The sequence below is a fragment of the Bufo gargarizans genome, chromosome 1 (assembly GCF_014858855.1).
Source record: "Bufo gargarizans isolate SCDJY-AF-19 chromosome 1, ASM1485885v1, whole genome shotgun sequence".
NCBI lineage: Eukaryota > Metazoa > Chordata > Amphibia > Anura > Bufonidae > Bufo > Bufo gargarizans.
Window position 1 is genome coordinate 60,008,015 of NC_058080.1, and position 15,881 is coordinate 60,023,895.

General features: G+C 45.8%; 1 protein-coding gene across 1 annotated transcript in view; it reads right to left on the reverse strand.

The window, feature by feature from the left end:
• The window catches only part of NOP14 (NOP14 nucleolar protein), a 30,951-nt gene extending 23,027 nt beyond the window's left edge, over positions 1-7,924 (reverse strand). The window contains exons 1-5 of the mRNA XM_044295679.1: positions 7,670-7,924; positions 4,127-4,261; positions 3,046-3,187; positions 1,370-1,515; positions 251-385 (exon numbers count right to left, since the gene is read on the reverse strand). Coding sequence (XP_044151614.1) covers positions 251-385; positions 1,370-1,515; positions 3,046-3,187; positions 4,127-4,261; positions 7,670-7,861 — 750 coding nt within the window. The 5' untranslated portion in view covers positions 7,862-7,924. The remainder of the gene's footprint in view (positions 1-250; positions 386-1,369; positions 1,516-3,045; positions 3,188-4,126; positions 4,262-7,669) is intronic.
• Positions 7,925-15,881: the final 7,957 nt, after the last annotated feature.

Genomic DNA, 15,881 nt, shown 5'->3' on the forward strand with positions numbered 1-15,881 from the left:
AAGGCACTTACTAATGTATTGTGATTGTCCACATTGCCTCCTTTCATTTTACCATCACATTCTACACTGCGACAGGGGTTAAGTGCCTTGTGCGTACTTTCTCTACATGATAAATGCCATTTGCTGAAGCGTGACAACCCCTTTAAGGCCAAGTGTGAAGATCTGTTTGTGTCCATTGGTTCCACTATTAGAGCAGAACACAAACATCTCCTGGTGTTCGCACTGTACAGGAACCTTGCAGACATCTTACCTTTGGTTTCTCAGGCTCTACCTTCCTCTCAGACTTAGGAGTCTTGTGAGCTAGCAATCCTTGTATCGCCCTCCAGTCACTGTCAAGCTTCTCCGTCAACTCCAGCGCCTTTTCTCTTTGACTCTGTCGCTCTCTCTTTTAACAGAACAAACAAAATGGAAGAGAAACATTACAAATACTAATTAATGTCCACACAAAGATGCGCCACAGCCGCCCCAGAATACCCAGCGGAACCCCGACGCAATCGGCTGCCATGCTTTCAGAAAATATTAACACTCTAGCAGCCGATCTGCGCTTTTCTCTTTATTGCTCTTGTAGTTGGGTCCAGGAAGTAACCGTGTATATGGAGCTATGATTCAGTCCATTCACTTGGCTGGAGCAAATAACGACCCTACGCCGCTGCAGCAAGGGAGAAGACACAGTGTAATGAAGAGGACGCAGCTGATCGGCAGGGGTGGTGCCGGGTGTCGGACCCCCACCAATGATGTCCTAAGGGTACTTTCACACTTGCGGCAGAGGATTCCAGCAGGCAGTTCCGTCGCCGAAACAGCCTGCCGGATCAGTCAAAACGTATGCAAACTGATGGCATTTGTCAGACGGATTATGATCCTGATCGGTATGACGAATGCATTGAAATGCTGGATCTGTCTCTCCGGTGCCATCCGAAAAAACGGATCCAGCATTTATTTATTTTTCACATTTTTTGCGGTCTGAGCATGTGCAGACCGCAGAAACAGATCCGCTTTGCCGGAACACTCGGGGCCGGCATTAATGCATTTCAATGGGAAAAAATGCCGGATCTGGCATTCTGGCAAGTGTTCCGGAATTTTGGATGGAGATAAAACTGCAGCATGCCGCGGTATTATCTCCGTCCTGAAAAGTCAAAAAGACTGAACTGAAGACATCCTGATGTATCCTGAACGGATTGCTCTCCATTCAGAATGCATTAGGATAAAACTGATCAGTTCTTTTCCGGTATTGAGCCCCTAGGACGGTACTCAATACCGGAAAAGAATAACGCTAGTGTGAACGTACCCTAACTGGGTAAATGGACAGACGCTTTCTTCAAGGATTAACCGCTTTAAAGTTCTCCAAGGTTACAGAAACACAATCAAATACCTTCTCCATCTTAGATTTTGCAATCAGCTCCTCAATGAGCTCTTTCCGTGTTTTCGGCTTTTCAGGTTCCTCCTCTATTCGTTCGGAAGCCGCTTTCTTTCTCAGCAACCCGCCGCCGCCCCCAAAATGTGCAGCCGTTAATTCAGCTAGAAAACAGCATCAGATTTAATGAAAACAATTATCCATTTTAATGGTTGTAAAGGCTATTAGCACTTTTGTGTTCCTTTTATTATTATTGCATTGTGCTTATTCTGGGCAAAAAAATAAATAAAAAATCAGTTTCTAAATGGTCTTTATAAAAAATGTTTACCCGCTACAGCTTCCTGGTTTTCACACTTCTCTGCAGACCATTCCTTCTGCCTTTAACTGAAATCCATTAGAGAGCCACCCTATTGGCTTGATTTGTGGTCTACACTCCTGACAGCTCATAAATACTCATTCAGGCTGAAGCCTTACCAGATTGATGAGTGTTTATGAGCTGTCAGGAAGGGCTAGAGATCGAGCCATCAGAGCAGCTCTGTCACAGACCTCAGGGAGAGGCAGAAAGAACAGCCTGCAAATGCAGTGAAAACGAAGACCATTCCAGTGAACGGCTGAACTACTACATCACTTTGATGGTGCTGGCGGTAAATAACTACGATTCCCACTGTAATGCCCTGGATCAGACATAACTCCACAACGACAGTTTAATACGTTAGATGCTGCGGTCAATAAACAACCAACAAAGGGAGAGCGCTCCCTGGCCACTCTCTAAGGGCTCATGCACACAGCTGTTGCCCGGCCATGCCTGTATTGCGTCCCGCTAATCGCGGGTCTGAAATATACGGGCACCGGCCTTGTGCACCCTGCATCATGGTTGCAGATCCGTTTACTTGAAAGGGTCTGCAATCCTGAAGGCTTCGTGGGGTTTCTGTCCGTGCCTCTGCAACGCAAAAAAAGTAGTGCATGCCCTACTTTTTTGTGGTGCGGACGGACCACGGACCCCTTCTAGTAGAATGGGTCTGGATCCGTCTACACACGGATGTTGCCAATGCATTGGGGACCGATCAACGTCCGTGTGCATGAGGCCTAACCGAGATATCATGGCAGCTGGAGGCCTAACAAAGACCCGCACGCCTGTCTGCCATAGGCATGTGTTTAATAGGGCAGGGCCTAATATGCTGCCGGTCAAAACACTGACAATGATACAATACAGAAGTCAAATCCCCTAGGAGGGAAAAAAAATGTCACCAAAAATCCATATTAAAATTAAAATGTTATCCATATTGTACAGTGAACGACCTAACAAATTTTTTAAAAAATAAATAAAAATAATGGTGGAATAGTCGTCCCCCCCAATAAGGGGGCATTCACACAACTGTATCTGTTCTGTGCTGCGCAAATTGCAGATCTATAAAACGCGGATACCGGGCATGTGCATCCTGCGGTTTCCCATTCTGCACTATGTAACAAAGGCCTATTCTTGTCCGCAAAACAGACAAGAATAGGACATGTTCTATTTTAATTTCGGGGTCGCGAACCGGACATACGGATGCAGCCAACACGTGGCACATTTGAAAAGAATGGCTCCACATCCAATAAGCAAAAAATGCGGATTGGATGCGGACTGAAAATACTGTTGCGTAAATGCCTCCTTAACCCCCCTAAAAAAATGCATAAAAGTGAACAACTCCCACCTGACAAGGCTCCGCGTTCCTCTGTATCACTATCGCTGTCCACAGCATCATTCAGCTTTTCGAGGGCTGCCAGAGACTGGCCGTAGTGGGTGAGCTCCTCCTCCTCATTCAGATTATACACCGTCTTCTTATCAACGTGTTTCTAGAGATAGAAAAACTGCTGTCAGTAACCCTGGGGGTCAGTGCTACAGCCCAGGGAAAAGCTGCTGCCTCCTCAGTAAGTGCCTTTCTATTTTATGCAGCATGTCCATCCGTAAATCTAAAAGGGGTTAATACGTAATAAAATAGTCATGTGCAGTGTTGAGCGAATTGAAGCCAAACTAATGGACTTCGATCTGAATATCAGGAAAAATTCAATACACTGCAAAGCCGATTTTCCTTGCGTTTCATGGCCCCCAAAAAAAAAAATCTCCAACATAATCACCTCAACCATTCACTCACGGAGAGGCCATCGCAGCCACCTTGAAGAAACCGCGCAGGGCAACATGTTACGTCACCACACTGGTTGGGCTCTGTGACATCAACAGTGATGACATCATCGCGTGATGTCATGTCGATGCACGGTTTCTTCAATCTAGATGGCAACAACTGCGTCTCCGCGAGCAAATGAATTGAGGGGGCAGTATGTATTTATAATTTTTTTTAACCCTGATTAACCCCTGAAAGGCCTCCATTTTAACATCAGATGCAGCGATGAACGAGGCATCTGAGAGGTTCAATGGCGGAGGGCGGTGAGATCGCCATTCCCTGTCATTGCACCCGCTACTTACAAAGAAATGCGATTCGTGACCAAGTCATTTGTAACGAATCAAATTTCTTTGTGAAATTCTGCGAAGCAGCCGAACCTCACTAGTCATGAGGGAAGGAAAATATAAGAAACTTCAGATGTAGCAGAGCCAGTTGACCGACCCTTTCTGATGAGGTTTGTTTTTCCACATAAATGTAACCTAATAGGGAAATGCCCAAGCAAACACCAGCTTCCATTGAAACGACAACTCCAGCTCTGCTACGCCTACAGAAAACTACGTGAGACTTAATACAGAGAAATCCACAGAGCCATGCATGGGCCCCAACTCCTTACCTGTCGCTCCAAGGCAAACCTCTTCATCATCTTGTCCTCGGGAGTCAGTTTGGTGTCATACTCTCCAATTCGTTTGTCAGTGTACAGGCCGGACTTCCCTCTTTGCTGGTACTCTTTGAGAAGAGTATCCTTGCGCTGAAAATCAAAGAGAGAAAAAAAATAATTAAGTCTGAATTCCACTGCGAGGGGAATCGGGAGTCTGACCAGCAGGTTGTCTACAGGGGCAACCGGACTGCTCACCCTCTGAGCTTCCCTGGGACTGTCCTCTCTCATGTTCAGGGATTTGTGCCAAGTTATTATCTTAATAACTAAGGCCCCATGCACACGACCGTATCTGTTTTGCGATCCGCCTACGGATGTTTTCAGCGGGTCCGTGGTTTGCATTTTGCAGACCTTGGCCTCATTCACAGTTAGCTTTATTCATCAGTGATTTTGAGCCCAAACCAGGTGCGGCTCTAAACACAGAACCGATGCAGATCTTTCCCTTATACCTGATGTCTGTGGAGGCCCCAATTCTGGTTTTGGTTCACAATCACTGACGTGTGAATGAGGCTTTAGTATATATATATTTGCAATGGACATATAGCTGCGGAAAGCACATGGATGACCCGTGTTTTTTCAGCATCTACAAAAAGGTAGAACATGTCCTACACATGTCTGCAAAATACAGACCGCCAGAGTCGATGCAGTCAACTGGTCTCCAAAAAAATGTGGATGCAAAACGCATACGTTCATGTCAACGGGGCCTAAAGGACCTTGTAAACTAAAATCTCTAGTTCAGGACCCTCCTCTATGAGCCAGATCGGGGAGCAGTGGCAGGTCCACCGCCATAATAAAAGAACACGCAGAGGAATGGCCGTCCGTGCAATATAAGGACTGCTCCAGGTCACCAGAAGGAGAGCCCCTCGTACACAGCCGCTCCTACCTTAGAAATGGGGGGCACACACAGGAGACCATACTTCTATGATGCAATATTCAGGGTTTCAGCACTTGTTTGAAGTCAAGAAGCAGAATGAAAAGTTCCCGATTCTGCAAAGCAAAGTTCCCACATCGCAAAGCAGACACCTGCGTGCCCAACGTACCCCAAAGACTTATAATATGGACTGCCAGGTTCTGCGGAGGTGACGAAGGGAAACAATGTCACATGCAAGAACAGAATCTGTGAAGTCTGAAAAGGAGTAGTGTGAACTGTTCTCGTGCTGCTGTGGTGAAAGTGTATGGTGAGCGGACAAACGGTACCATTGTGAACAAGAGACGTGGAAACTACGGAGCACCACGAGCCATTGATGCGAGAGGTGAACGTGGCTACGAAGGTGCATAAGGGTGGACGGACACCCTACAGTGGAGCAGCTCACCGCGAATATGAACCAGGGGCTACAAGACGTGCGTCTGACAACAGTTCAGTGAACCCTACTGCTTATGGGGCTCTGAAGCAGATGGAGGGTCGCTGCACCTCTGCTAATGAAGTTGCATCTCTCAATTTTCACGGCAGTACCAGAATTGGACCTCCACTGATTGGTAAAGGGTTGTCTTCTCCATTGAATCACGTTTTCTGCTTCATGGACATTGACATGTCAGGCGAGAAACATCAAAGAACAAACACCCTACAACCATTGCTGGAAGAACAGAAGCTGGTGGTGGCAGGGTTATGGTCTGGGGAAGGTTTTCCTGGCATTCTCTGGGCCACTCTTCACCAATCTGGGTATAAATCCATCCTTACAGATCACAAACATCCATGCATGATGATTTTCTTCCCTGGAGCGGATGAGATCTTCCAGTAAGAAAGCGCGACATGTCACACGGCAAGAAATGTCTGACATTGGTTGGAAGAGCAAGACCAAGATTTCCAAGTACTACTTTGGCCTCCTAATTCCCCAGACTTGAACCCAATGGAGCATCTGTGGGACCACCTTGATCATCGTGGTCGCTCTTTGGATCCTCCCCTACGTACCCTCCAGCAGCTGTGGGATGCACTGCAGTCAGCATGGCTCCAGATACCTGTGACAACCTACCAGGACCTGAGTCACCCCAGCCTGTGTAGCTGCTGTCCGTGCTGCACACGATGGTTCCTCTGGATATTAGCTGGTGGTCAGAATAATGGGACTTGTGTGTCTCAGACTCTGATCGGGTCACACTTTATCCACAGGCATACATGTATACTGTATATACGCCAAATTGCATGAAGGAGCCCAAGATGTTAAAGCGTCAAATTTACTTTTTATTTTTTATATTATTTGAGAATTCCGGTTTTATTTGTCAAACCTGTAAACATTGTACTGGCAGTGAAATGGTTCAAACATTTTCCCACCAGAGGCATTGCCGACTTTTAGAATAAATAAGCCAATAACGCCCAAATCATGAGGGTCCGACCAATGTCAGCTCCAATAATAAACAGATTAAAGGGGCCACGAGGGTATCCCAGCAGTCCGACCCCCACTGATCTAATATTTATTAAAGAGGAACTGTCACCTCTCCTCTCACAGGTCTGTTTTAAAAACGACTTGAGTCCCCCATCTAATAACGTTTCTGGAGCATCTGCTCTTAGGACTATTGCTGTCATTCCTCTAATATTCCTTCTAGACGTTTTAAGAATGAACTCCCAGCCGTCTGCACAGTCTGACACTAGCCAATCGAAGGTGCCAGTAGATTGTGCAGGGACACCCCGCGTCCTCCCCAACTGGATCTTCAATGCAAACTGCTAGTAATTCATTAATCACTTCTAGCAGGAATAACAGAGGGACGGCACAATTTAGATTAATAAGAATAGATTCTCTGGAACTGTTATTACATGGAGGATGCACGTAGTTACAAAACAGATCTGTCAGGAGAGGGGGCAGCTCCTCTTTTAAGAAGAATACCCCTTTAAAGATCACATAGCAAATCCATGCCCTTCCCCAGGGTCAGGAGGGGGGGGGGCACTGTTGGCGGGGAGTAAGCTGACAGGTCTACTACAGCCCTTCATTCTAGACACTGGTGAAGACCCTCAGACACCGACGTCAGGTCTAAACAATACACCATGACCCTAATTGGTTGGAGAGACCCTTTAAAGGGGTTGTCTCACTTCAGTAAGTGGCATTTATCATGTAGAGGAAGTTAATACAAGGCACTTACTAATGTATTCTGATTGTCTGTGTTGCCTCCTTTGCTGGCTGGATTCATTTTTCCATCACATTATACGCTGCTGGTTTCCATGGTTATGACCACCCTGCAATCCATCAGTGGTGGTCGTGCTTGCACACTATAGGAGAAAGCACCGGCCTATGTGCACTACCATGGTGTCGGCTACCAGAGAGGCTAATGCTTTTTACTATAGTGTGCAAACCACCACTGATGGATTGCAGGGTGGTCTGTAACCATGGAAACAAGCTCTGAATAATGTGATGGGAAAATGAATCCAGCCAGCAAGGGAAGCAATATGGACAATCACAATACATTAGTGAGGGCCTTGTATTAACTTCCTCTACATGATAAATGCTACTTGCTGAACCCCTTTAAGCTCTGGCCTTCTCTGACCACTAATAACCAGTCGCACAACGACTTCACCTTCTTCAGAGCCTTGGACTTGGACACCCCCGGCAGCCCCACGTCGTGTTTGGTCTTCCTGCCCAGGACGCTGAATTTCTGCTTATTGATCTTCACTTCAAACGGGTTATCCCGGACCTCGCTGCGGGCTTTAACGACTCGCCCCGCGGCCCCCGCCAGCGGTTTCTTCCCTTTCTTCATGGTCTTCCCCATCGCTGCAGTGACAGCAGCCACAAGCCCTACAAACCACGTGTTACCCCAGCACCGGAAGTCCGACCGTCGCGCTCTGGTGACGTCACTCACACTTCCTGTTTCCCTGCGTCGTTTAGCGCTGCGTCTCCATGACGACCGTATTTTTCGGCACTGTGTGGACGCTAAATGCAGACCAAGGCAGCTGTCCATTGACAAAAAAAAAATTATAAAAAAGATATACATATTCCTTGCAAAACTTTTTTTTTCATATAAATGGGGACAACAAGAGGCCCTCTGAGGGTAGTAGCCTGCTTCTTGAAGGAACGTAGGCCTTCTGAGGGTAGTGGTCTGCTCCTTGAAGGAACGTAGGCCCCCTGAGGGTAGTAGTCTGCTCCTTGAAGGAACGTAGGCCCTCTGAGGGTAGTAGTCTGCTCCTTAAAGGAACATAGGCCTTCTGAGGGTAGTAGTCTGCTCCTTGAAGGAACATAGGCCCTCTGAGGGTAGTAGTCTGCTCCTTGAAGAAACTTAGGCCCTCTGAGGGTAGTAGTCTGCTCCTTGAAGAAACTTAGGCCCTCTGAGGGTAGTAGTCTGCTCCTTGAAGGAACGTAGGCCCTCTGAGGGTAGTAGTCTGCTCCTTGAAGGAACGTAGGCCCTCTGAGGGTAGTAGTCTGCTCCTTGAAGGAACATAGGCCCTCTGAGGGTAGTAGTCTGCTCCTTGAAGGAATGTAGGCCCTCTGAGAGTAGTAGTCTGCTCCTTGAAGGAATGTAGGCCCTCTGAGAGTAGTAGTCTGCTCCTTGAAGGAATGTAGGCCCTCTGAGGGTAGTAGTCTGCTCCTTGAAGGAACGTTTACCTGCGGTTCTGGGTGTAATTACTTGCTGAGGAGCCATACTATTCATCCTCATGGGATTTTTAGTCTCAGGGCTCATGCACACAACCGTATGTATTTTGCAGTCTACTAAACACGGATCCCCCCTAAAAAACGCGTGGCATCCGTATTGCATCTGTTTTTGTTTTTGCGGATCCATTTTAACCATGCCTGTCCTTGTCCACAAAACGGACAAGAATAGGACATGTTCTATTTTTTTGCGGAACGGACATGCGGATATACGGAATGCGCATGGAGTCATTTCCGTTTATTTGCGGACCCATTGAAGTAAATGGTTCCGCATACGGACCTGTAAAACGGACCTGTAAAAAAAACGGAACAGAAAGAGAAAAAAATACGTTCGCGTACATGAGCCCTTACTCTGCTTTTCTAAAAAAGAAATTATATAATGATTTTTCCATTGACATAAGTAGCTGTTTGATGATTTTGTAAACATTTTTTGGTTGAACGAGTATTTTGTTATTGCACCATTTTGGGGTACATTAAAGGTGTTTTCCAGGTGTTTAATAATGATGACCTATCGTCAGGTCATCAATATCAGATCGGTGGGGGCCTGACTCCCAGCACCCCTGCCGATCAGCTTTTTGAAGTGGCTGCTTGGTGAGCACCACGCCCAGCGATGACCATTACATAGCTTCTGTACGTGAATGGGGCTGAGCTGCACATAGGCCACCTGACCAATGCAGCAAACAGACGACTGTGGGGTCTGGGAGCCAGACGCCCACCCATCATGAGGATACGTCCTCTGGATAGGTCATCAGTATCTGATCGGTGGGGGTCTGACACCCAGGTAATCAATATTAACATCTCAGAAAAACCCTTTAAAGGGGTTGTCCGGGTTCAGAGCTGAACCCGGACATACCCTTATTTTCACCCCGGCAGCCCTCCTGAGCCTGGCATCGGAGCATCTCATGCTCCGATGCGCTCCCGTGCCCTGCGCTAGATCGCGCAGGGCACAGGCTCTTGTGTTTTCAATAACACACTGCCGGGCGGTAACTTCCGCCCAGCAGTGTGTTCGGTGACGTCACCGGCTCTGAGGGGCGGGCTTTAGCTCTGCCCTAGCCGTTTTACTGGCTAGGGCAGAGCCAAATCCCGCCCATCAGTGCCGGTGACGTCACCGGGCTGCCTTTCAGCCCCATAGAGAGCCCGGTATGTCACCGGAACTCAGAAAAATGCCTTTGCCCTGCGCGATTTAGCGCAGGGCAAAGGAGAGCATCGGAGCATGAACTGCTCCGATGCTCATGTCAGGGGGGCTGGCGGGGGGAAAATGGAGGTATGTCCAGGTTCAGCTCTGAACCTGGACAACCCCTTTAATGTATTGAAAGGCTTTTTAGGGGTCCCTCTCTGCTGTCTGAACAGGGGGGCGGTTCATGGTACAGGAACATAATGGGCTGCTTTGTCACTTAGTGAATCTAGCAGTTCGCTTATACGTACAAGTGGATTTGTGGCTGTCTGTCCTATTAACAAAATCTTGTTAAAGGGGTTTTCTAATACCCCCCAAAATATTGAGGTGAAGGCATGGAGTGTTCTAAAATAACAAAAGAAACCTTATCCTTCTGATCACCAGCAATTTCCGGTACTCCATCAATGACATCCCAGACAACCCCACTGCAGGCAGTCACTGGCCTCAGTGGTCATGTGGTGTGGTCAGAGACATCATCGCTGCAGCACCGGTCTGTCTGCAGTGATGCTCTGTACAGAAACAGGAAGAACGCACCCGAGATTCGCCCAATTCCAGCAGCAGGTCTTACATTTTAAGGCTACTTTCACACTGGCGTTTTGGTTTCCGTTTGGGAGATCCGTTCAGGGATCTCACAGGCATCCAAAACGGATCAGTTTTGCCCTAATGCATTCTGAATGTAAAAGAATCCGCTCAGAATGCATCAGTTTGGCTCCGTTCCACCTCCATTCCGCTTTGCAGCGTTTTGGTGTCCTGCTTGACGAAACTGAGCCAAACGGATCCGTCCTGACACGCAATGTAAGTCAATGGGGACGGATCCGTTTTCACTGACACAATCTGGCACAATAGAAAACGGATCCGTCCCCATTGACTTTCATTGGTGTTCAAGACGGATCCGTTTTGGCTATGTTACACATAATACAACCGGATCCGTTCTGAACGGATGCAGTACGGTTGTAGTTATCAGTAACGGAAGCGTTTGTGCAGATCCATGACGGCGAGTGTGAAAGTAGCCTAAGGGTACAGGCAATAAACACTGGCGGTCATTTACTAACGGCAGGTTTGACGTAGAAAAGTTGCAAGACAATATTTTGTTGTACGGACATTTTGATGCCGTCCTTGCCACTGGGGAGTGGCAGAGACCAGGCAATCGACCCTGGCAGATTCACTAACCTTTATGCCTGGAAACAGGGGAAAATTATGTTGGAAATCTACTGGATTAGATTTCAGACCAGCGGAGGATGGTGCCTAATTTATGGGTCTGTGCCTCGCCATAAATTAGGTGCGTGCTCCTGCAGCGCAGGGGAAACGCTGGTCTTTGATAAATGACCCCCAATGTTGATATTCCACAGCAGGGATGAATCTGCACTTTTACAGTAGCAGTACAGTGGATGAGAATTTAACAAATCTCACCCACGAACATTGTGTAAAATCCACCAGTGGACAAAAAGGATCACAAACCTAAGCAGGAAAACCTGGACCGAAATCCATTCCCACCACTAGGTCATGGAGCGATCTCTTGAAACCGAGCGAGTAGCCACCCGCTGTGACCTTCTGACACCAGGCACAACAGGGTCAGTGATACCCTCGTGACAGGCCGGACTTGTCTCTATTATGTGCAAGTACGAGCACCGCTGCTGGATTGCAAGGTGGTCATAACCCCTGGATACGAGCAATGTATAATGTGATGGAGGAATGAATCCAGCCAGCAAAGGAGGCAATATGGACAATCACAATACATTAGTAAGTGCCTTGTATTAACTTTCTCTACATAATAAATGGCACTTACTGAGGTGAAACAACCCCTTTAACCACCTCCGGACCGCCTAACGCACGGATGCGTCCGGAAGGTGGTTGATTCATTCCTCCTGGACGCATCCGTGCGTCATCTCGCGTAAGCCGAGATTTCCTGTGAACGCGCGCACACAGGAACGGAAGGTAAGCGAGTGGATCTCCAGCCTGCCAGCGGCGATCGCTCGCTGGCAGGCTGGAGATGTGATTTTTTTTAACCCCTAACAGGGTATATTAGACGCTGTTTTGATAACAGCGTCTAATATACCTGCTACCTGGTCCTCTGGTGGTCCCTTATGTTTGGATCGACCACCAGAGGACACAGGCTGCTCAGTAAAGTAGCACCAAACACCACTACACTACACTACACCCCCCCTCCTGTCACTTATTAACCCTTTATGAACCACTGATCACCCCATATAGACTCCTGATCACCCCCCTGTCATTGATCACCCCCGTCAGGCTCCGTTCAGACGTCCGTATGATTTTTACGGATCCACAGATCGGATCCGCAAAACGCATACGGACGTCTGAATGGAGCCTTACAGGGGGGTGATCAATGACAGAGGGGTGATCACCCATATAGACTCCCTGATCACCCCCGTCATTGATCACCCCCCTGTAAGGCTCCATTCAGACGTCCGTATGATTTTTACGGATACATGGATCGGATCCGCAAAACGCATACGGACGTCTGAATGGAGCCTTACAGGGGGATGATCAATGACAGAGGGGTGATCACCCATATAGACTCCCTGATCACCCCCGTCATTGATCACCCCCCTGTAATGCTCCATTCAGACGTCCGTATGATTTTTACGGATCCACGGATACATGGATCGTATCCGCAAAACGCATACGGACGTCTGAATAGAGCCTTACAGGGGGGTGATCAATGACAGGGGGGTGATCAATGACAGGGGGGTGATCATCTCATATACACTCCCTGATCACCCCCTGTCATTGATCACCCCCCTGTCATTGATCACCCCCCTGTAAGGCTCCATTCAGACGTCCGTATGTGTTTTGCGGATCCGATCCATGTATCCGTGGATCCGTAAAAATCATTCTGGCATTCTAGGGGCCCTAATGTGTGGTAGAAGTTGGGGAATGTGTTTTGGGGTGTCATTTTACATATACCCATGCTGGGTGAGAGAAATATCTTGGTATAAGACAACATTTCCCATTTTTTTATACAAAGTTGGCATTTGACCAAGATATTTCTCTCACCCAGCATGGGTATATGTAAAATGACACCCCAAAACACATTGCCCAACTTCTCCTGAGTACGGCGATACCAGATGTGTGTCACTTTTTTGCAGCCTAGGTGGGCAAAGGGGCCCACATTCCAAAGAGCACCTTTAGGATTTCACCGGTCATTTTTTGCTATGGTGGTAATTTAACTTTCTTTATTTATAGTTGCTTTTCCCACAATGCTGTTCAGTTTATAGCTTCAGTGGTATCTATGGTCTGCTGGTGTTTGGTTCTCGGCTGAGTTCCTGTTGCTGCCGTAGCTGATAGAAAGTTAAGTGTTTCCTTTCCCTTTTGCATTTTGTTTTAGTTTATCTGTGTTTTTTTTCTGCCCTTTGTTGTAGGCCTGAGGGAGACTCATGGTTGTCCTTCCTTTCTGGAGGAATAGGTAGTCTCAGTCCTGTCACTATCGCAAGGGTCTTATAGGGTTAGGACTCTAGGTACTCCTGCGTATGAACTTACCTATCTTTGGGGTCTGTTCATACTGATAGCCAGTCAGGACTGTCACTAGGGATTTGATTAGGAGGTGTGCTTCTTTCTTCCCTTGCTTTCAGGCCTTGTTCCTTGTTCCCTGTCCTTCTTCGTCCGGTGTGGTGTCTCCCTCCCTTACACACACACGGGCGTGACAGTAATGCAGACAATAATAGGACATGTTCTATTATTTTGCAGGAACAAACATACGGAAACGGAATGCACACAGAGGTTTTTTTTCCGTTTTTTGCAGCCCCATTGAAGTGAATGGTTCTGCATACGGACTGCAAAAAAACGGAACGGACACAGAAACAAAATACGTTCATGTGCTTGAGTCCTAAGATGGATAGTGAGACCTCATAAAATAGTTATTACTTAAGATTTCCCATATGTATACCATATGCTGGCGTCATTTTGTAAATGTAATTTTATCTTTTAAGACATTAAAAGGCTTATAATTTTAAAAGCAATTTTTAAAATTTTCAAGAACATTTCCAAAACCCACTTTTTAAACGACCAATTCAATTATGAAGTGACTTTGAGGGACTTACATAACTGAAACCACCCATAAATGACCCCATTTTAGATACAACATCTTTTGAGTTACTTTGTTCACCCTTTAGGTGTTAAATAAGAATTAAAGAAAAATGGAAGGGAAATTTCAAAATATCCTTTTTTCTAATTTTTCAAAATTTTTATTAAACACAGCAAAATAAATCTCAATATTACCATGGTTCTGCAGTTTACAGAAACATCCCATACGTGGTCGTAAACTGGTGTATGGGCACATGGCAGGGTTCGAAAGGGAAGGAGCACCATATGGTTTTTGGAGGGCAGATTTTGCTGGCGCTATTGTTTCCCGCCTAAAAGAAGAGAAAAAAACAAACTAAAATAAAAAATCTTCTTGCCTCTTATTGACACTAGATAAAACTGAAGCTCTCTCCAGGCTGGAGGGGTTATAGTTGCCAGGGGAGGAGCTAACAGCTTTTACTAGTGTCAACGCCTCCTATAGGACATAGTTATACCCTTGGTTCCTGTGTCCCCCAATGAATATGGGCGAGAAATTACATTTTCTTTTTTGGGGACGTTAGAAGACTTAGAAGTTTGGAAGCATATCCTTAAATTTTCGGAAAATTTCCAAAACCCACTTTTTAAAGGACCAGTTCAGGTCTAAAGTCACTTTGTGAGGCTTACATAATAGAAACCACCCAAAAATGACCCCATTTTAGAAACTACACCTCTCAAGGTATACAAAACTTTGTTAACCCTTTAGGTGTTCCACAAGAATTAATGGGAAATGGAGATAAAATTTCAGAATTTCACTTTTTTGGCAGATTTTACATTTAATCCATTGTTTCCAGTAGCAAAGCAAGGGTTAACAGCCAAATATTTATTACCCTGATTCTGCGGTTTAAAGAAACACCCCACATGTGATTGTAAACTGCTGTACGGGCACACGGCAGGGCGCAGTAGTAAAGAAACGCCATATGGTTTTTGGAAGGCAAATTTAGCTGAAGCACCCCTACAGTAGAAACTCCAAAAAGTGACCACATTTTGGAAACTACGGGATAAGGTCCCAGTTTTATTGGCACTATTTTGGGTACATATGATTTTTAATTGCTCTATATTAAGTTTTTTGTGAGGCAAGGTAACAAAAAAATTCATATTTTGGCACCGTTAAAATTTTTTATTTTTACAGCGTTTACCTGAGGGATTAGGTCATGTGACTTTTTTATAGAGCAGATCGTAACGATGGCAATACCTAATACTGTATGTCTACTTTTTCTTATTTAAGTTTTACACAATAATAGCATTTTTGAAACCGAAATAATTATATTTTAGTGTCTCCATAGTCTGAGAGCCATAGCTTTTTTATTTTTTGGTAGGGTCTAATTTTTTGCGGGATGAGATGACGGTCTGATTGGTACTATTTTGGGGGGCATACGCCTTTTTGATCACTTGCTGTTGCAATTTTTGTGATATAATGTGACAAAAATTGCTTTTTTTTATTATAATTTTTTTACAGTGTTCACCTGAGTGGTTAGGTCATGTGATATTTTATAGAGCTGGTTGTTATGGATGTGGCGATACCTAATATGTATCCTTTTTTAAAAAAAAAATCACTTTAGCACAATGATAGCAGTTTTGAAGCAAAAAATAATCATATTTTAGTGTCTCCATTGTCTGAGAGTGATAGCTTTTTTTATTTTTTGACCGATTCTCTTAGGTAGGTTCTTATTTTTTGCGGGATGAGGCGACGGTCTGATTGGTTCTATTTTGGGGGGCATACACCTTTTTGATAACTTGCTGTTGCAATTTTTGTGATGTAATGTGCCAAAAATAGCTTTTTTTTTTACACAGTTTTTTTTTGTTTGTTTTTTACGGTGTTCACCTGAGGGGTTAGGTCATGTGATATTTTTATACAGCTGGTTGTTACAGACGTGGCGATACCTAGTATTTT